Consider the following 22,650-nt stretch of genomic DNA (forward strand, 5'->3'; position numbering starts at 1 on the left):
CCTGTCCTCTCTCTTGCTCTCCCCCACCTCCGTCTACTCCCTGCTCTTCCTCTGGCCTTTCTTCAGCCATCTCTCCTCCCTCCTTCTCTGCCTTTCCCCTTTTCTCCCCAGACAAGGTTTCTAGACAGGTCCAATCTATGAACGTGTTGTCAAAACAGGTTCACCCCTGTTCCTACAAAACCAGCAAGGACCACATTGACACCCATGCTCCTGCTCTGGCTGACTGCTGCAACCACTCCTTCACCACTGGAGTCTTCCCTCCCCCCTGAAGCACTCCCCTGTGGAACCCTCTTCTTAAGAAACCCTCTGCCGACCCATCCTGCCTGGCTAACTATCGCCCAGTCTCCATCACCCCTTTTCTGGGCTAACTCCTGGAAAAGCTGGCCATCTCTGAGCTTAATCTTCACACTAATCTGTTGATTGTCTCCATTACCATCAGTCTGGCTTCAGAGATGCCAGAAGCACGGAAACTGCTCTCCTGAACATCCGTGAAGACCTGCTCTACAGCCTTGATTCCAACACCCGCTGTGTCCTCATCTTACTTGATCTCTCTTCTGCCTTTGACACGGTCAACCATGCCATCCTGCTCAACCATCTCCGTGATTACATGGGTATCACTGATCAGTCCCTGGCTTGGCTGACTTCTTTCCTCTCTGATCGACCCTCCCAGGTCCAACTTGGGTCCTTCCTCTCCTCTATTTCTGTCTCTACCTGTGGTGTTCCCCAAGGATCTAACCTCTCTCCCTGGCTGTTCAACCAATACCTGGCACTTATTGCCCACTGCATTGCCGCTCTCTGCCCCAACTTTCAGTGCTATGCGGATGACACTCAGCTCATTTTCAGGCTCCCTTCAGCCACCTCTTCTCCTTCTCTCATCTCTGACTGTCTGTCTGCTATCCAGGAGTGGTGTGCCGCCAATCATCTCTGCCTTAATGCCAGTAAGACTGAGATTCTCCTCATCGGCACACCCACTCCCTCCTTTCCTGTCTCTCTCTGGCCGGCCTTTCTTGGCTCTCTTCTTGCTCCCACCTCTGAGGCTAAAAACCTCAGGGTCATCTTAGACTCCACACTCTCCTTCTCTCCTCACATCTCTGACGTCTATAAGAAGTCATGCTCCCAGCTGCACGTCCTGAGAGGTATTCTTCCTTTCCTCTCCTTCTCCCAGAAGCTCACTGTCTCCAGAACTCTGGTTCCCTCTAGGCTGGACTACTGCAACAGCCGCTTTCTAAATCTGCCTGCCTCTAATCTCCACCCTCTGCAACTCATCCAGAACAGGACCGGAGGACTTGTCCTTGGCCTCAAGCCCTGGGACCGTATCTCTCCAGGACTGAAATCTCTGCACTGGCTCCCAGTGGCTGCGAGGATTAAGTTAAAAACCCTCTGCATCGTCCACAAGGCATTCTGGGGCCTGGGGCTGCAATACCTTCAACTCTTTTTTCCTAAATATCTTCCTTCACAAGCTCTTCGCTCATCCGCCTCCAACTCCTTCAGGGTCAGTCGCTTCTCCAAGCAACGAGTTGGTGGTAGATCTCTTTCTTCAGCTGCGGACTCCCTCTAGAACAGCCTCCGTGCCTCTCTGAAAATTGAGGAGAACCATCTCTAGTTCCGGAAGTACCTGAAGACCTTCCTCTTTGCCTCTGCTTTCTCTCCCCTCTCCCCTGCTGAAATCCTGGCTGCACTGCACTGGTCACCTGGCTACCCTCTGTTCTCGGGCCCAGGTCCCCTCCCCGCCAGTTGCACACCTGCACTACTCCGCTGGCAACCCTTGCACTCTGGGGCTGGTTCTGTATCCCTACAGCCCCCTACCACTTCACATCTGATGCCTGCACCTGCCACCAGCTGACCGCACTTCTTATTTAATGTCCCTATTTATTGCTCTATTTATTTACTGTTTATCCTATGTACTGCACTTCCCCTCCGGCTCCCCCTTGCACTCTCCCCTTCCCCACCTCCCCTGCACTTGCGCAATCTTATTGTCACCTGGCCAAGTAAGATCGTTGTCTCTGTCTTCCCTCTGTTCCCCTCCCTTGCCTCATAGCGCCTTGAAACACTTGTGTATAGGCACGTTATATATGCCATGTCATATCATCATATCAAATTTGTCAAATCGCTACTTGATAAAAGCATGTAGTGTGGCACTCACCTGGCAGGAGTCCTTTCCCCCTGCTTGGTAACCGGCGCATATCATGTCGCTGAAGACAATCGGGGTGTTGGCACTCACACCTGACCCAATATGGTACCATTTATCGCAGGTGGGCTGATCAATGATTGGAACCATCACTTCCTGCAACGTCGTGGGATACAGGGGAGAACCTGGAGAAATTGAACCAAAGTTTCATATGTGATTTGCTAAAGTATTTGGTTTCACCAGCCTTAACCTTGTCGTTTTACAAACGTTTATCTACACAGAGCCCTATTCATTATGCTGGAGGGAGATGGTCAGCAGGTCTGGAACATATTGTTTTGAAAGGAAGTAGGCATCTGCTTGGGACATCTTGTTTAATAAGCTCCCCATGTCATGAACAATAATACATTGGCATTTGTCTCAAGGCCATGCTGTCTTTGTTTCTCCGCTAACCTCACATGTTGTGCTTTATCCAATTCTTACACTATATACACAATCTCAGTCTGCTCTACATGGCTCGCCAGGATGCTCTTTTCTAAAACCTTAAATCATACTGCTCTGTACTTTGCATTCACTCTGCTATCTGCTGCAACTCTGGGCTGGTAAACTATGACTAATCTTGTCAGTGGAGTCGCTCAGCAACATCAGTAGCCTCCTTACCAACACAAGTCAATATGGACGTTCTTCAACAAACTCCTTGACCTATGAGGCCGCCTTCGTTGGGTTTGCTCACTCCATTTGCCTACAGTCTGCTCTCTTGCCTCACTGATCAGCAACATCAGTAGCCTTCTTACCAACACAAGTCAATATGGACGTTCTTCAACAAACTCCTTGACCTGTGAGGCCGCCTTTGTTGGGTTTGCTCACTCCATTTTGCCTACAGTCTGCTCTCTTGCCTCACTGATCAGCAACATCAGTAGCCTTCTTACCAACACAAGTCAATATGGACGTTCTTCAACAAACTCCTTGACCTGTGAGGCCGCCTTTGTTGGGTTTGCTCACTCCATTTTGCCTACAGTCTGCTCTCTTGCCTCACTGATCAGCAACATCAGTAGCCTTCTTACCAACACAAGTCAATATGGACGTTCTTCAACAAACTCCTTGACCTATGAGGCCGCCTTTGTTGGGTTTGCTCACTCCATTTTGCCTACAGTCTGCTCTCTTGCCTCACTGATCAGCAACATCAGTAGCCTTCTTACCAACACAAGTCAATATGGACGTTCTTCAACAAACTCCTTGACCTATGAGGCCGCCTTCGTTGGGTTTGCTCACTCCATTTGCCTACAGTCTGCTCTCTTGCCTCACTGATCAGCAACATCAGTAGCCTTCCTACCAACACAAGTCCGCATGGACGTTCTTCAACAAACTCCTTGACCTATGAGGCCGCCTTCGTTGGGTTTGCTCACTCCATTTTGCCTAGCGTCTGCTCTCTCACCTCACCTGCAGCACTAATATGCTGTACTCTTATCTACTCCTTCACTGGGCCTCAGGGAAAGAGGCAGCACAAGAGGACATGATCACTGACACCCCCAGGTCCCGGGAAATAGTTTTTCACATGATGTGTTTGAAGATGCATTTTTAATACTTCTGCTCTAAATAAATAGGTAAATACTGCTGCCTTGCAGGTACGGGGAAACCAAAATAAGCACTACTGCACTTTGTGAATGATCCTTGGAGTATTATTATTATTGAGCTTTTTATACTACGCCAGTTCACTACTGTAGTAGGCAATGTGCGTCAACCTGGTCTCTGTGAAGGACTGGAAGGCATTGAATTAAAATAAAGTGTGCAATCAGAGACTAATACCATAGTGTGTTATGTATGTGAAACTGTATTATTAATGTATACACACAAGGAGAATGAGTATCAACCAGATAATCTGCACATATTCGCAAGTCTCCCTTCTGAGTGATTCACCACTACCTGAAGCTCAATGTGACGAAAACTCCATAGAAGCATATACACATATAAAAGCAATACAGCCTTTTGCCTATATACTACAGAGATCGCAGCAGGTGGTCATTATACTTCGGCAGAGTTAGAGGAGGAGCCCTTCTCCCTCACCCAGACAATCTGCAAGTGTACAAAGACAACTACCTGCTACGTGGTTCTGTGCACTTTCTTTATGGAACAATGTGGTTTATTTCTGCACTCTGGAACACACTCACAGAGTAACTGCATGCTACGGTGCTCACCTGTCTTAAGCTCACAGGAGAGCAGCAGCCAGCTGCAACTTGAATATGTATTGCTTCCCTATTGCCCCTATTAAATGTGCAAATGCGCACTTCATCTCCCCTATGTTCATGTTTAACACTGCCTTGACTCCACAGAGTCTTTGTTATGAGGCTAAAAATAATCAGAATAAACAGTTTAAGGAGATATATTAATTTAGACAGAAACAACTACAATTATTTAAGTATGTGAGTGCCTCTGTGCAAAATATTCCTGACACTCTTGCACTCTTGCCATTTCGTGACGATGAAGGGTGTTAAATCCTTGTGGGGAATATCATTTTTTACAAAGTGCTGAAAACCTGACAGAAATTGGCACAGAGACATGTATAAGTGTACCCATGGACTCTATGTAGCGAGAGCATAACCATATGGCGCTGTTAATGTAGCACAATACATGCTTACCAGAGCTATTGACCATTTGAATTCACGAATATCAAGTTCCAAGCTTAAAGGCACACTAACGGTTGGGAGCCCAATTAAATGAAGAACAGTTTTGTAAAGCGAAATGTCTAAGTGGTTCACTAGCAGAACGCAGGTTCGTGTTTTAATCTTTAAGATGTATCCAATGAGTCCTTAGAGTTTACCAAGGTAATCATGTTGGATAGTCATTTAATATGAAACCTGTCTGGCTCCCAGGATGCATTCTCTGTTAAAACCCACAGTACACAGTCTACTCTGTTTGGTGGAGGCCCACAAGCAATAGTAATCCATGTGACAAGGTTCAGGTATTGACTTTGTCAAGGCCAAACCTACCTCCATAGAAAGAAGGGTGGGAGGAGGGAGACCTGGAGCCAGTCCTGGCCCTAAAGACCCATGCAGGATGACAACCCCCCATACACAACCCATGTCAGTATGCTTCTCTGTAGAACCCCGTCTCCAGCCTTGCTTCTAAATGAATATCCTTGCCAACTGCCTGAAGATAAGGAAGCCAAGGTTAGGACAAACGGTGACTGAGACAAGAGAGACCAGGACGGCCCAGGGCCCTTGAAGTTGGAGAAAAAAACTTGGAATGTCCTTAAGACTTGTTTTCTATCATTTATCTATCACCAAAAAACTAGAAAGGCTAGCACCTGATATCTATATGCAAGACACGCTTCAGTGAGTAGTCTTTCTGTAATGTCTCCATATTGAGTAAGGGCTGCAGGGTCTCAGTAAATGTGAACCGTAGTTCTCTGAAGTTCTCTGCTTCTTGCCTAATCTGCATGATCTTGCTCCTGACAGAACTTTCATACACACACAAAGGATTCAATGTTTTAGAATTTTTTATCTAGGTTCGTCAGCAGAATTTCCTTTCTCCAGCATTGGATCTTTCATGGATTCACATGCTTAGAATATTCCCCGTCGACAGACTGGGAACCCTCGGTAAGCTTATATAGCCTTTTCCTATAGGAAAACTTTCGACACTTTAGTGTCCCATCTACGTCGTTTTGGGCCGCGCACGCACGCCCTACCAAGACGTAGCGGTATAAATGCCCCGCCCCCGCGGCTCCTTCCAGATTTCGACCGTCTCCAAAGTGGGAACACCTCATGTATTTTTCTACTTGGTTAGGTTGCGCTCTTATCCTGATGTCAGGAAAAGCACTTTTCCGCCCGTGCGCTACGTGCGGCCTAAAGAAGGTCTACGAGGGGGATGCGCATATGGACTGCATTTACTGTCTGCACCCTCACCACTCGGCTGACGACTGCGACATTTGTAAGGGCTTCTCCCAGAAGACCCTTAAGGATCGGAGTTGCAGACTTGTCGCATGGTTGAACGATGGAGCGGGGGCATACCCGCCTTCAGAGGTGGGCTCAACACGCAGCGTGGCCTCAGCATCAAAATCTTCAGGGGCCCCGCGCCGCTCATCGTCATCGGAGCCCCCGGTGAAGAAACCTAGACCGGTGGGCAAGGAGTCCTCGGAAGGCCACTCCAAGGACTCGACGTCGAAAGGTGCCTCTTTGTCCTCATCTTCGACGAGAAAAGATAAAGACAAATCAAAATCCTCCTCAGGCGATCGTCATGGATCGACCCCGAGTCGAGAAAAAGAAAAACGCAGGTCGAGTTCAGAAAAGGCGGGAGCAATGCATAAACCTGCATGACCACCACCGTCGTCGACGGTTGGACGGTCGTCGACGACTTCTCTGCCATTGACACAGTTAACATCTACCGCACCTGCATTGCAGACGTCGCCGACAGGACCAACTATGGCTTCGTCGACGGATATCCCTCAAAGGGCCTGGTGCCCAGAGGTCTACGACCCAGTTTTACCGGACACACTCCTACAGCAAGAGGCCTTGTCGGTGTCTTCGGGGGACGAGGTCGAAAGGGTAGCTGCCCCGGCAGACCTGGTGTTACAACTTACCAAGCATGTCTCCGAAAGATGTCCGGGTTCTACCCCTCTGCTGAATCCACAATCGATTCTATCGTTGGAAGTCTTATCCACGCTGCAATCTCTGCTACGGACACTGGACGATAGACTGCCTCGAACATCCCCGGCTGGGTTGGTCGTCGACGACCCGGGCCCGTCTCGCCATCCTCCACCTGCAACCCCCGCTGCAGGGCCTCCGGAAGCAAGCCTCTCGGTTCCACGCCGCGAGGAAGGGGAGCTGTTGGATTCGGAATCAGGCAGCAGGGCGGCGTCAATAGTCTCACTTTCCCCCTCCAGGGATCCGACCTGGGAGTCCGATATGGAGTTGGAAACGCTGAGGAGCCCGGCTCAGCCGTCTCCCCCAGACGATATCGGGTCATTCCATAACATGATGGCTAAAGCCTGCAAGGAATTTGGGCTGGCACAAGAAGAGGAAAAGAAAGATTGCTTTCTTTTCGACCACATGGGTCAAAGGAGAAAGTCAGTGTTTTCAGTACCCATCCTAGAACACTTTCAATTCAAGGCCCCGGACTCTACTCCCAAGTGCCTTTCCTCACAACCGACACCTGACTCTGTGGTATCGGCGGCGGCGGCGAGAAAGGCGAGGGCTCAACACAAGTGTACGACCCCCCCGGAAAGTGATGCTAGACGCCAAGATGCGTTCGGCAAGAAAGTCCTGACGGTAGGTGCTGCCACGGTTAAGGCGGCCAATTCTCTTGCCATAGTCGCTAGATACGACAGGGAAATGTGGCACCGGCTGGCACCCATACTCGAACACCTTCCGGATGAACATCGAAAAGCGGCTATGTTGCTAGTCAGGGAAGGTGAGGAAGCTTCAAATCATGCAATTAACATCTCAGTAGATCTTGCAGAGTCGGGTTTCAAGCAGGTGAACAACGGTGTGGTCCTCCGACGGCAGGCGTGGCTGAAATACACCAACTTCCGACCCGAGGTGCAGCACAAGGTACTGGATATGCCTTTCGAAGGGGACCTCCTTTTTGGCGAGAAGGTTGACGAAGCCCTGAAGGGCATGAAGGAGGACTCGGACACTGCATGTTCTTTGGGAGCTCTCCAGAGTGGTCGGGGTTCCCGGTCTTTTCGTCCCTTCAGAGGAGCTTCGGGGAACTCCAGGTTCTCTTCCAGGGACCGTTCCTTCGGTAGATCAACATATTCCTCTCAAGGATACAGACGAGCTTCACAAGCAGCTGGACAGCGCCGGGTTTACCAAGCCCCTAAGAAAACGGCAGGTTTCTCGTCATCGACGAGGGATAAGCAAACTAAGAGTCAGCAATGACGGGCATCGGAATGTTCTGGGGGGCATAGTATCATGTTACATCAAGGAATGGGAGCTGATAACCACAGATCAATGGGTGTTGGACACCGTAGAATACGGACATTCCCTGCAGTTCAAAAGCAACCCTCCGCATATTCCACCGGTGCGTGTAGCTCATTCCCATCTGAGCGTGTTGCTGCAGGAAGTAGCACTTATGCTACAAAAAGGGGCTATAGAACAGGTCCCATCGTCGCAAAGGGGTCAAGGAGTTTACTCCCGGTACTTTGTGGTGAAAAAGCCGAATGGAAAATGGCGTCCCGTCCTAGATCTGCGAGAACTGAACAAGTCGTTGAAGAACATAAAGTTCAAGATGCTCACGCTCCAAGAGGTAATCAGGTCAGTTCAAAAAGGGGATTTTCTGGCTTCTCTGGACCTGCAGGACGCATACTTTCACATACCGGTGTGTCCGCGACACAAGAAATACCTCAGGTTTGTGGTAGAACACAAACACTACCAGTTCACAGTTCTCCCTTTTGGACTAAAATCTTCCCCCAGAACGTTCACCAAATGCCTGGCTCCGGTGGCAGACTGGCTGAGGAGGCAGGGCCACCATGTATACCTGTATCTCGACGACTGGTTGGTGAGGGGATCTTCCCCGTCGTCGACGCATGATAGTCTACAGGACACATTGAACCTATTGGACCGATTGGGGTTTGCGATAAACTTCGACAAATCCTCATTAACGCCGTCCAGAAGATTGCTGTTTCTGGGTGCCCAGTTCGACACCCAGCTGGGATTAGTCAAACCATCCCTCGACAGGATCACCAGGCTCAGTCGTTTGGCAGGCCAGCTGAAGATCAATTCCAGGTTGTCGGTGAGAAAATATACATCAATCCTGGGAGCTATGGCGTCCTGCATTCATCTAGTGCCCAACTGTCACCTTTTCATGAGGCCAGTTCAACAGTTTTTGGCAGATCGCTGGACGCAGTTTCAGGGCCTTTGGTCAGACAAGTTGACCGTTGACGATGTCGAGCTCATGTCAACCATACGGTGGTGGAGGAATCGTCAGAATATTTCCAAGGGAGTGCCTCTACAGGAACCGGAATTCCAGTTCACAGTGGTGACGGACGCGTCCCTAACCGGCTAGGGAGCGCATATGGGCACTCTGCAGACACAAGGCCACTGGTCTCAGAAAGAATCTCTCCTACACATCAACATTCTGGAATTGAGAGCAGTCCGCTGGGCCCTGAGAGCGTTCCTGCCTCACATCAGGGGATCCACAGTGAGAGTTCTGATGGACAATACCATGACAATGTTTTATTTACGAAAGCAAGGCGGTACGCGGTCCAGGACCCTCTCCATCGAGGCTCAGAAGGTGTGGCACTGGCCGCTGAAGCATGATGTATCCATCATAGCCCATCATCTGTCAGGAGTGAAAAACGAGCAGGCGGACTCGCTCAGCAGAAAGATGGACCAGATTCACGAGTGGGAAATAAACGATGATCATTTGGCGAAGGTCTTCTAGAAATGGGGACAACCGACGCTGGACCTCTTTGCCACGAAGGCAAACAAGAAGTACAAAATGTACGGCAGCAGATGGCCACAGGAAAATTCAGTGGGAGAAGCTTTTTCCTTCCCGTGGACGGACAAGTTCCTCTATACCTTCCCTCCATTTCCCCTGATACGGAGGCCTCTGCAGTGGATACGCAGGTACAGGTGCAGAGTCATCCTGTTAGCGCCATGTTGGCCGAGGCAACCATGGTTTTCCGACCTCCTTCATCTGTCAGCGGACCACCCGATAACGTTCCCAAAAGAGCCCAACCTCTTGTCCCGGAACGAAGGAACGGTGTGGCATCACGACCCGAACAGTCTCAACCTCACGGCTTCGCTCCTGACTTTTCGGAGTTTGGGGCCTTGACCATTCCATCGGACTGTCGAAAAATATTACAGGCTGCGCGGGCCCCGTCCACCAACAAGTCTTACAGGTGTAAGTGGAAAAGATTCTGTGTGTGGTGCCAAGGGCAGGCGGAAGTGGAACCTCTGAGAGTTACTCCGGAACAGATCCTCCCATATCTGTTGCATTTGGCGAGGAGTGGCTTGTCTTTTTCATCTCTAAAGGTTCACTTGGCGGCCATCTCTAGGTTCACAAGAAGGATGAACTCTACGCCTTTTTTTAGTGACAGATTAGTTAAACATTTCATGAGGGGAGACCACCAGGGGGCGCAGAGGCAATGGCTGCCTAGTGCCAAGCTCCCGCCAGGACTGAGCCTTTTAATGGGATTGAGCCCCCCCCCAGAACCCCCAGGCGGAATAGCTGCGCGGCCATCGACCGGTGACTCCCCCGAGAGACGCCGGCACGAAAGAGCGGATCTCACCGCCCCCGGGGAACCGGAGTTCGGGCCGCATCGGAGCCGTGGCCGAGCGGCCGAGGACGGGGAGAGGCCTGCGGACGGGCGGAGCCCAGCTGGTAAGCCCGGCTGCCTGCCGGATTGCAGCGCCCCGCCGACACAGACGGGGCCGGCGAGTGGAGTTGGCCGCCAATGCTCCATGGGCCCTCCACTGACAGACCCCGGCGGATGTCACTAAGAAGCGGCCCGCGCCTTCCCCTGACAGATCCTGGCGGACGCAATAAAGAAACGGCCCACAAAGGTGAAGCACCAGACGAGCGGGAACAGCCCCCCCCTGCCGCCATCAGTTCCCCCGCCGGCCTCACCCCGAGCAATACCTCAAGGGGGAGTCAAGCCCCCAGCTCCTTCTCCCCGCACCCGGGGACTGGGCCTCCCCCCGACCGCACCGGCCTGAGAGGAACTTACCAGCGGCCCCGGGCCCAGCACCCGGGGCCTAGAAACAGCGACGTCGCTCCCTAATACCCCCAGGATTCAGCCACAGGAAAGGGGAGCGCACCTGGGAACAGCAGCCGCCATGGCTAACCACGCAGCACTCGCTGCCCTGTCGCGGTCGCGGCTCACCCCACCCCAAGCAACACAGGCCCACTAGGGCCCCGGCCTTTGCTGCCGAGCCCAGCGCAAACACACTGGGGAGAAAGGATTGTACCCACCCATCCAACGAGGAACCCAGTGAGCCCGGAGGCACAGAAAAAAGGTCAGCTTTTGTCCGCTCATGCTTAATCAGGTGGTGGCCCCCGGTAACATCCCCGGGGCGTGTGCCCGCCTGACTCCCCCTCGGGTGGAGAACTCTGACAGCAAACAGAGGTTGGAACACGACCCCGGCAGCCCCCCCGCCCCACGAGACTGCATCAAGACGAGGAAGCTCTTGGCCTGTGGCGGACCCCGAGGGGGGCACGGAGGAGGATCGCATGAACTGGCTAGAGTCTCTACAAGCGTTTAGGTACAGGGAGACGGGGGATCGCAGCAACAGCTACACAGGCTCCAGTGACCCGTCCCACCCGGAAACATGACGGAATCCTCGACGGCGATGGAGAGGGGCTTTGCCTCCATCCTTCAGGAAATTAGGGAAATGCGATCAGACATCGCCCAGAAGTTCGAAAAAATGGACCAGAGCGTGGACAAAGTGGAGGAGAGGCTCCTACGGGTAGAAACCAACCAGTCCTCATCAACAGCACAGGAAGTCCAATTTGACATGAGGCTCTCGGCCTTGGAGAAAAGGGATGAGGAGAAGGCCAGACAGTTAGACGACTTTGAAAACAGGGAAAGGAGGAATAACCTAAGATTTTTTGGGATTCCGGAAACGGAGGTGGAGACAGAGAGAGACCTAACCCGAGTTGTGAAAGACATTATTACCCTTCTATTCGCGGAGGAGATGACCACGGAACCCACGTTCAACAGGGTGCAGAGAGCAGGAGGCAAGGCGGGGAACCCCCGATCTGTCCTAACCCGATTCCACTACTATACGGAAAAGACCAAGGTCTTGGAAGAAGCGAGGAAGGCAGGGGTGATCACTTACAACAATGCCCAGATCACCATTTTCCAGGACCTCTCCGCCTACACCTTGGCAAAGCGCAGAATGTGCCGTCCCCTGACGCAGCTACTCAAGGAGAAGGGGGTGTGTTACAGGTGGGGGTATCCTTTCTCCCTGTCCTTTCGAATACATGGGCCAACGCACCATGTTGGTCACAGAAGAGGATATTAGAGGAGCCATACGCGACTACGTGGTGGACCCAACCCCCTGAAGAAGCCCGATCGGCCCGGAAGCACTGGCCAGGTGCGGTCCAGGTCAGTCGGGACCTAGGAGAAGGAGGACCGCCTCACGAAAATACAAAAACTGAATACTCCGCCTTCCGCCCAGGAAGGAGAGCAAATGGATTCGGAGGGCTGACGGCAGGAGAGCCCCGACAAGCTGCGGGACAGGTATGGAACTTTGTGAGGTCCTAGCGATGACTCTGTCCCCCGGAACAGCAAGTATACAATGGGCAACTGATGGGACGAGGCCGGGGGGGGGAAAAGGGGGGCTCAAGGAGATGAGCATTGTACTGTAGGCCTGGCCAGGGGAGGTCAGGCTGGTGGTCCGGCCACATGCCAGCAATGGCGGAACTTACTGGCTGGACGTTGGGTAGGGGGATGGGGGGTTCTTTCAAGTTGGCAGGGGTAGTTCTTTCAGGGAGGGGGGAGGAGGAGATATTTGGGGTCAGTTTTAGGGCCCCTGGGGAGGGAGGATGGGAGAATCCAAGCAATCCAGAAGCGAGACAAATGAAGCGAGATGGGAGTTTTGACATGATATGGGTGGCCAGCTAGGAGACTTGCATAGATAATGCCTGATGGCTTGGTGGTCCTGGGGGTGGGCACCTTGAATGTGCGAGGTCTGAATACACCCACAAAGAGATCCCTGGTTTGCAGGGAGTTTAGAAGAGCTAAACTAGACCTGCTTTTCTTGCAGGAGACACACTGGGCCCGGGTGAAGGAACCCAAGATGATGGGAGGAGGAATCGGCGAGATTTTTTTCGCATCACATAGGTCTAAGAAGAGGGGAGTGGCTATTTTGCTAGCAAGGGGCGTAGGCTTTGAGTAAGAAGCAACCCTGAGGGACCCTGAAGGCCGCTACCTACTGGTAATGGGCTCACTACAGGGTGCCCCCTTAACTCTCGCAGTTGTATATGGTCCAAATGAAGGCCAAGCCCAGTTCTGGGAGGAAGTAAGGGACAGGCTTAAACTCTTTGTTCATGGTAAGATAGTGGTAGGGGGAGACTTTAGCATGGTCCTGGATCCGTCCTCAGATAGAAAGCGACTTGGTCCTCCAAACGTTAGACCTGCGGACGAGGCCACGGCACGCAGTTTCTGGAGGGTCAACACCGAGCTGGGTCTGGTAGACACAATTCAGTCCCTCAGGTCTGACGTCCCCTCATTCACGTACTACTCAGCCATTCACACCTCATTCTCTAGAATCGATTATATTCTGGTGGACAAGACCCTTCGCCCACACGTCTCGGGCTACAGTGTTGACTCGATCCCTTGGACGGACCATGACATGGCCCGCATCACTATAGCTGAGGGCTGGCACGCGGAGTGCAGAGGCCGCTGGAAGTGCAATGACTCCCTTCTCAAAGACGAGGTCATCGCACAGGAAGTGCTAGATGCCATAACGGAGTTCTTTGATTTGAATGATAATGGGGAAGTCGGCATACACACACTGTGGGACGCCTTCAAGGCGACCCTACGAGGTGTGCTCATCAAAATAGGAGCCCAGAAGAAAAGGGAAAGGGAGGCCCGGGAAAAGACCCAAAGGGAAAAAATAGTCCGGCTCCAGCCTGGTGGCCCTCCGGAACGGCCGCTCGAGCGTGACTAGGTCACTGCCCTGGAGGACTATAGACTCCAACTAAAAGACCTCCTCCTACAAAAAACAGAGAGAAGCCTCCAGATGGTGAAACAAAAATATTACGACAAAGGGGATAAGTCAGATAGTATCCTAGCCTGGAAGCTGAGGGAAGTCCAACGTAGCAGAATGGTGAAGGCGGACGATAGGTTATGATTCTCCCCACATAGGGGAGGCTTTCCGCCACTACTACGAGAAACTATATTCCTCAGAATATGACGAGGGTGATGCCCAGATAGAGGGCTTCCTGGAATCCATTCAAGTCCCGGCCTTAACAAAGGAGATGTCGGAGGGGTTAGAGGGTCCGGTCACCGAGGATGAGATAGACAAAGTGATTAGCGGGATGAAGGTGGGAACCTCCCCGGGGGAGGATGGTTTTACGGTGTACTTTTACAAGAGGTTCCACTCCACCCTGGCCCCGCATCTGGCGAAGGTCTTCAATTCTGTCCTCGAAGGAGGTATTCTCCCCGACTCCATGATGGGTGCCATTATAACAGTACTGCCCAAGGAGGGTAAAGATCCCACAGAGTGCTCCTCTTACCGCCCAATATCATTATTGAACACAGATGTCAAGATCTTGGCCAAGGTTGTGGGGAGGCGGATGGAGGGGATAATGCCGAGGTTGGTTCATGGGGATCAGGTGGGCTTCATAAGAGGGAGACAGGGGTCGGACAATATCCGTAAAACAAAAGATCTGTTCCACTTCGCGCAGGAATCTGATCTGGACGCATGTGTCCTCTCCTTAGATTCCGAAAAAGCTTTCGACAGGGTGGAGTGGAGATACATGGAACTCCTCCTCCAGAAAATGGGCTTCGGGTCACACATTAGGAGCTGGGTATCGGCACTTTATAGAGCCCCCACAGCGAGGGTCCAGGTGAACGGGAGGTTGTCCGAGTCCTTCGCACTCTCACGAGGGACCAGGCAGGGGTGTCCCCTCTCCCCTTTGATATACGTCCTCATGATAGAACCGTTAGCTATAGCGATCAGAGCACATGCGGGCATCAGGGGGATTAGCAGAGGCGACGTGGAATTTAAGCTATCCCTGTTTGCGGACGACATCCTTGCCTATGTGGTGGACCCGGCCTCCTCGTTCTCCCCCCTTTTGTCCCTGGTGACCACATTTGGCCGCTTCTCCGGACTGAGAATCAACACAACAAAATCAGTCCTGCTCCCAATGAGAGTACGAGACCCCGAGCTGGACCCTCTGGACGGGTTTGAGGGGCTCGCGGTGGGAAAGACCTTCATTCGATACCAGGGAGTCCTGCTAACTAGGGATCTGTCTAAACTAGCCTCCACCAACTATGACCCTATAATTGCAGGGATCAGGTCAGATTTGAGGAGATGGGGCAAGATGATCCTGTCCTGGTACAGCCGGATGACAGGGGTCAAGATGAATGTCTTACCAAGGCTTCTGTACCTGTTCACAGCGCTCCCCACCATCATCCCGGAGCAGACCTTTAGGGTCCTACAAAACGCAGTCCAAGAATTCATATGGCAGGGGACCCCAAGGACTGGGAGAGTGACCCTGACATTGCCGAGGGAGGAGGGGGGGTTTGGGCTTCCTGATTTCCGCCTGTACTTTCGAGCTGCCCAGTTGAGGGTCCTCTTGGAACACATGAAAGAAGGGATGGGGACATACTGGTCTTACTTAGAGGACATGGATGCCCACCCCCTGAAGGTCAGGGACCTCCTATGGGCCCCACGCAAATCTATCCCAGGAAAGTTAAGAGGTCACCCGACCCTGGGAGTCCTTTGGGAAATTTGGAAGGAGGGCCCACAGACAGCTTACCTTACTTCTTGGCCGTCCCCGATGTCCTCCCTTTGGGGACTCCCCCTTAACCTGGGCAGGAGGGGGTTCCGAAATTCCCAGATCTGGTCTGAGTTGGGGATGGAATGGGCAGGGCAGATGTTTAGGGAGGGAGAATTCCTCTCATACGAGGACCTGAGGGAGGCACTGGGCCAAGGGTCCCTAACCATTTTTGAATACCTCCGTCTCAAGGGCATACTGTGTGACCAATCATGGGGCCAAAATTTGAGGAGGCAGCTGACTCCCTTTGAAAAGTTCCTAGATACAACGACCTCGAGAAAGGGCGCGGTATCGAACATGTATAAAATTTTGAACACCATCAACCTCCCTGGGAGAAGGGGTTTCCGCTCTTTCTGGGATGATTTGGCGGGGGAGGTCATTTCAGAAGACGCCTGATCAAGGATTTTCAAAATCGCTTTTCACAGGAACTTGTTCACCGCGGATATGGAGCATAACTTCAAGATATTGCAGGGGTGGCATACGGACCCAGTGAAACTGTCTAAAATGTTCCCAGGTGTTTCTCCGATGTGCCCAAGGGGATGTGGCCAGAGGGGATCCAGGAAGCACATGTGATGGCTTTGTCCGAAAGTTCAGGACTTCTGGGGAAGAGTAAGGGCCTGGATTGCGGAGGTGTCAGATGAGCCTCTCCCCCAGGACCCTTTGTCGATGTTGTTGGGCTTACCCCCGGAAGACATGGAAATATACAGATATCCAAGGATGATGGAAACAATGCTGCGGGCGGGGAGGGTGGCCCTGGCACAGAAGTGGAAGATCCCGGAACCCCCCTCCAAGGAGGAATGGCTGAAAAAAGTAAAGAATATGTTCTTGATGGACAAACTCACAGCAATGGTGAACAATGACTCAGGGCCTTTCCTGGCTAATTGGTTTGGGGTGCAACAGTCTTGGGGATGGGACGTCCACTGACTTGAGACACTGGCCCGCACCGGGGGGTTAGGGGGGCCCGGAGTCCATCTGGGTCCTTTTTGAGTGCCCACGACCGGGGGAACGGCAACGTCGACCTCAGCCGGCAAAAATGGTCACCTACCACATCGTCTCCTGAGTACAAGAAATGATAAGGCTGCTTATTGTCTCACACGTCCAAAGTTATAACAGGATTGCGGGGGGGGCATTGTTGGGGAGAGGGGCGGAGGGAAGGGGGGGTTAAGGGTTGAACGGGACAGATAATCGCTTTTTGTTCATTATTGTTTATTCAGCCCGATTTGTAAAATTAAGAAAATGCCAATAAAACCAAAGTTTAAAAAAATAAAAATAAAAAAAAACATTTCATGAAAGGTTTGTTTTGGACGTTTCCCCCGGTTAAGCGTTTTCCACCAACGTGGAGCCTTAACTTGGTACTTGCAGGTTTGATGAAATCACCTTTTGAGCCAATGGCCACGGCGTCCATGAAGTTTCTATCTTGGAAAGTGGCTTTTCTAATAGCCATAACGTCGGCTAGACGAATCTCAGAGTTACAAGCATTGGTCATAGACCCTCCATATCTCAGATTCTTCAAGGACAAGGTGATCTTGTCGACGAGTCCTCGTTTCATCCCGAAAGTTCCTACGATTTTTCATAAACACTCTACCATGGTCCTACCCACCTTCTTTGCAACGCCATCGTCGGCAGCGGAAAAGGTTCTGCATACCCTCGATGTCAAGAGGGCTCTAAAATTCTACCTGCATCGTACCCAGCAACTTCGATCGACACAGCAGCTCTTCGTTGCGTATGGCCCTTCAGCAAAGAGGAAAGCAATTTCGAAACAAGGTCTGGCTCGATGGGTCTCGTCGACGATTGCTTTCTGTCACTCGAAAGCGGGAAAGCCGCTACAAGGGTGTCCGAGAGCCCATTTGGCCAGAGCGACCGCGTCGTCGACGGCATTATGGGCGGGGATCCTGCTGGCAGACATTTGCAGAGCAGCAGCATGGTCAGTGCCCCATACATTCACCTGTCACTACTGCTTAGAACGACAGCATGCGGACGAAGTTCAAATGGGCCGAGCAGTCTTGCGGCATTTCTTTCAATAAGGTAAGCCCTTTCTCTTCGAGAGGGTTCTATGCTGGTTGGATATGTGTTTATACATGCAGATATATGTATATATATATATGTATATATATATATATATATATATATATATATATATATATATATATATATATAGATACGTATATGCTTTTAATTATATGCACGAACATGCGTATGTGGTTCCAATGCGTGCTTTATGTATCCTGTTTTAACTTATGTATATTGCGGTATACAGTAGGGTGACAGGTGGTTAATTTCGAATCTTATGTAATCATGGTTCGTTTTCTTTGGCAGAATGGGGTGATTGCTCGATTGCAGTTACACCTCCTTCATTGTTTCACGTTCAATGCTGTGCATTCTATTCTAAGCATGTGAATCCATGAAAGATCCAATGCTGGAGAAGGGAATAGTTTCTTACCTGTAACTCCATTTCTCCAGCATTGGTATCTTTCATGGATTCACATGCGCCCTCCGGCCTCCCCGAAATGCAATCTTCGCATTTTTTCTGGTTTCACCCCGTTCCACTTGGAGGGGTCGAAATCTGGAAGGAGCCGCGGGGGCGGGCATTTATACCGCTACGTCTTGGTAGGGCGTGCGTGCGCGGCCCAAAACGACATAGATAGGACACTAAAGTAACAAAAGTTTTCCTATAGGAAAAGGCTATATAAGCTTACCGAGGGTTCCCAGTCTGTCGACGGGGAATATTTTAAGCATGTGAATCCATGAAAGATACCAATGCTGGAGAAATGGAGTTACAGGTAAGAAACTATTCCCTTCTCAGATTGTGAGGAAAGTAGTTTATAGGATGCTGAAGAGGAGCGAGACTTTGCCTTCCTGAAAGGCCTGTTGTGTCTAGTATCCCATACCTTTTTAATCGTTCCCTTCACAGCCCCCCAAATCCCTCCTCAGATAATGTTGGTAAGCTTTTTTTTAGATTTTCTATGCCTCTTATGTGGTGATTCAGCAGAGGGTAAGGAGTCAGAGTATCCACCTGGGCCGTCCGTCAGTTTATAAATATTCTTTCCGGCCTAGGAACTACTCATGTTGCACGAGAGCCTTTACAAGTGCAACACCTGTATGGTGATACGAAACCATGTAACTACAAGCCTCTGAAATACCTGTTCTGGCTCTGTTACCTTCGACCTCGGTGAAGGCTTGCACCAGATGGAAGCTGCTAGTATCCACTGCTTATGTGCATGCATATTTCTCAATGTCAACGTACAAAGCTGAGCAGAAAGTATTTCTGCTAACTGCATCAGGATTAGATCTCACCTGAGTCTGATGGAAGTAACCCGAAGTCAAGAGGTAAAGGCAATCCCGTCTGGTAGCCACTGTTTCACCAAAGGTAATTTAACTGTCAAATGAGTGGCACTGAAGGTAAGATCCAATGTTGAATAATTCCAAAGAGGATAAATCCTATAGCGCAATGTCTGGTAATGCTGGTCAGGTGTCTTCGGGTTCAAGAGGGCGGGCCTACTTTGTTTACTACTTGAGGCATTTTCAGGAGAAGTGAATCAGTACGTTGGCAAGAGAACCACAGGATGATACAAAGTCAGCTGAGAGTGGGCTATAGCCAGGAATGAGGAAAGCACAAGACAGCTAGGAGAGGAGCTTGAGTGACCTGCAGAGAATAGGCAGAGGTGGGAGCAGGATGAGAATTAATGCAAAAATGGAATCTGGGGATGCTCAGAGCAAAGACAGAGAAAACCTGGAAATGGGCTGAGGGAAGGCACACTGGCATCCTGCTATGGTGAGGGGTCCAGGAATTTGTGATGGACAGGAGCACTGTGCATTCCAGGGAAAATAACTTGCTAAGAGAAATGGTTCACTGGCACACACAGAGTGCCATGTTGAAAGGGAGCCAAAATACTGAGCCGGCAGATGGTCCTTGTACCAGACTTGTGATGTTAAGCCACTTACAAAGCCGGGGAGAACCAGGTTTCTAGGGATTATCGTGGTAAAACCGCTGATGATCCTGTTGCACATGAATATGCATAGTTGGTTCCCATGTATGTTCAGATGTAGGATATTCCTTCCAATCAACACAATGTGGCAGCCAACCCTGATGGTACCATGAGTACTCTAGGATCCCTTCATGCAGAACCTAAAAAACAGTACATGGTAGGAATCATGGTGTGCGAGAATGCGGCTAAATTAAGTACTTGAGGATGAAATCCATAAGAGTAAAAAAGGGGTGAATTTGGTGGTAGAATGTATGCTGTTGTATGCAAATTCGTCAGTTGGTGGTAAGTCCACCCAATCATCCAAAGAGAGGAAAAATGGCAGAAACACTGTTCTATGTTTTAATTTAGTCTTTCCGCCTGGTCGTTGGATGGAGGTGGTAGCCAGAAGGAAAGGCTTGCTGGATTCCTAACTAAGTTGCTTCACTCTCATCAGCGTAGGACCATTCTTCCACATCTGCAACCTTCAGGGATGCCAGGAGCATCTTCCCTGCTGCTCACCACGCAATCCCTGCACATTGGACTAGCTTGACAGAGACCTTCTCCTTGCTGTGCTCCCCGGCTGCCTTTCTTCTTCCCTGAGCATTATCTGTCTCACGGTTCCTCCAGGGCAAGATTGAGACTTCGTCAAGTCCTTCTTTGCTCATAGCACGGCCTCTTCCAATCGGATGTGGAAAACCACTAGAATGGGCAAAGTGGTTCTGGTAAGTATTCTGTACTGCTCTGCACCTCCTACCAGTACTGGATGAGTTATGATGTTGTAACTCCCTACAGATCTTCCTCGTCATAGTACTTTCTAGATGTGTTGGGCTATACAAATACATGGCATATAAGGGGTGGAGTGGAGAGATAGGACATGAAGGAGAGGTGGGGTTGTTGTAAGGAGGGGGTATAGGGTCAGGTGATTGGCGGGGATACCGCGTTCTCCCAATATGGTCGTCACTGGTCCCAAAGGAGGTTTACCCTTCCATGAGATCCACCTGCTGAGTACCACCCGCAAGAGGACTTTCAGGTACCAGCCTCAACACTCTAGCCTCATGGGAAGGGGCTCTACCTTCGGAACATCCTGGGATTCATCGCAGCCCCTAGTAAATGATGTCTCCACTCAGTAAAACCTTACTTGATTGGTAAGAGGTTTTTTTTTTTTAGAACCAATTATGCTCACTGTTGGTAAGGGTGCGGTATAGGTAAGAAATGAGCTGCTCCGCCATCTTGGAGTTGCTTGCCTGAGGATGGCGCTAATGGCGCCGTTATATGTGTCTGATTCTACAATGAAAGGCTTGTTAGGGTATGATTGGTAAAGAACTGGGGGCAGCAGTAAAATGCTTCTTTAATGTGGAAAAGGCTTCTGAAGTTGTGTTGGAAAACTGAGCAATTAACTTCCTGCAAAGGATGAAGAGCCCAGAAATCAATGAAAATACTAGACACATTCGTGAGAGGCTCCCAGCCTAGAAAAGCTGATACTATATGCAGATCTATCACAATGCCTTGTGGAGAGACCAGAAAACCCAGATGAGACATCATGTTGGTAGCAAATCTGCTTGTCTCTGGTTTAGCCAAGAGTTTGAAGTTTCAAAAGCTACAAAATACTTACTTTACATGTTTCTGTGTATGTCTGGAGAAGACATGTAGATGAGGATATTGCCTAGATACATGATAACGGAGTGATATAGCTGCTCAGGTAATACATAGTGCATTAACCATTGAAAGACGACTTGAGTATTGGTGAACCCAAAGGGCGTAAAACAAACGTCATAGTGTACAAAACGTGTTCGAAAGGTTGTCTACCATTGCTCCCCTGATCAGACTCGGCCCAGGTGATACACACCCACATAAATCCAATGTTGTAAATATGCTGCTTCCCTGGACTGCTTCAGGGATGCATGAAATTAAGGGAAGGGGATTCTAGTCCTTGATAGTGGCTTTATTTAACATGTGATAATCTAAGTAGGGTCTCATCATCTACATGTCTTTTTGGGAACAAAAATAAAGACTCTTCTCCTGGAGATATCAATTCAGTAATGAGACCATTTTGTAGGTTCTCCTGGATATATTGGTTTAAAACCTGTTTCTTGGAAATGGATAGTAGGACATCCTTCCAAAAAGAATGTTGGAGCTAGGAATGTTATTGATGTCACAATCATCAGGTTGATGAGGTGATCATTGCCTTTTGGTTTGATCTTGAAGACTGTAGGGTATTCTTGGTAGATGCTCGGTACTCTCTGAATACTGGTAATTGGGTTGCCTTCCTGAGTATCTTTCTGTCCAACATCTTGATCTACTGCAGTATTGGTAGATAGACTCTTCAAATATTTACTCATTCAGTATTCTGAAACCAGAAATAGAGCACCAGCTGACCAGTTTATGACTGGATTATACTGTTTCAGCCAGGGGATTCCAAGGATCAAAGGTAAATGGGCTGCCTTAAACAGGTCAAAGAAAACCTTTTCTGGGAGTAAGGCTATCACCATATGGAGTAACCTAATAGATATAAGTCGGTTCCTTAACATGTCTAGATAATCGTGGCTGCCCATCAACTACTTTCACAGGTTCTCAATCTTCTTGCATATCTGGGGATGTTACTGTCTCGTGCCAATTGATTATACATTAATAGAACAGCCACCCCACAGTCAACAAACACAGATGTAAATATTATTTCTTTAGATGCAAGGCAACATTGTTTTTGGAGAAGAGAACTGCTTGTAGGACCAATAGCCATCAGAGAGGGACAGTGTAAAACAATTTCCCATCCAATGTCCCCTTTAGGTTCTGGAGACAGTGTTTCTCGAACGCCTAGGTGGCGCAATGGGGCATTCTCAGACCAAGTGATTCTTAGACCCACAATGCATTTGTAAGCCTTAACTATGCCAGCACCACCTTTTGTCTTAGAAAGGGGCCTCTGGTGTTCCCTGTTTACATCGGTTTTAGTTCTTTAGGGGTCTTGGTTTTTGAGGATGGAGCAGGTGAGTCCCCTCCAACGAAAGGAGATTCTTCTTTTGTACGAGTTACCTCTCTAGCCTATAGAAGTCTAACTGAAGAATCAGAATCACCAAAGAGTATAGTCAGTCAGGTCTTGGAACCATCACCAGCTTA

The 22,650-nt window shown here is 50.1% G+C and overlaps 1 protein-coding gene across 1 annotated transcript in view; it reads right to left on the reverse strand.

Moving 5' to 3' along the window:
* LOC138580913 (serine protease 27-like) overlaps positions 1–22,650 on the reverse strand; it is a 205,155-nt gene that overhangs the window by 35,179 nt on the left and 147,326 nt on the right. The window contains exon 5 of the mRNA XM_069651844.1: positions 2,144–2,313. Within this exon, the coding sequence (XP_069507945.1) occupies positions 2,144–2,313 (170 nt within the window). The remainder of the gene's footprint in view (positions 1–2,143; positions 2,314–22,650) is intronic.

Source organism: Ambystoma mexicanum, chromosome 3p (genome assembly GCF_040938575.1).
Source record: "Ambystoma mexicanum isolate Mex_15411 chromosome 3p, UKY_AmexF1_1, whole genome shotgun sequence".
NCBI classification, from domain to species: Eukaryota; Metazoa; Chordata; class Amphibia; order Caudata; family Ambystomatidae; genus Ambystoma; species Ambystoma mexicanum.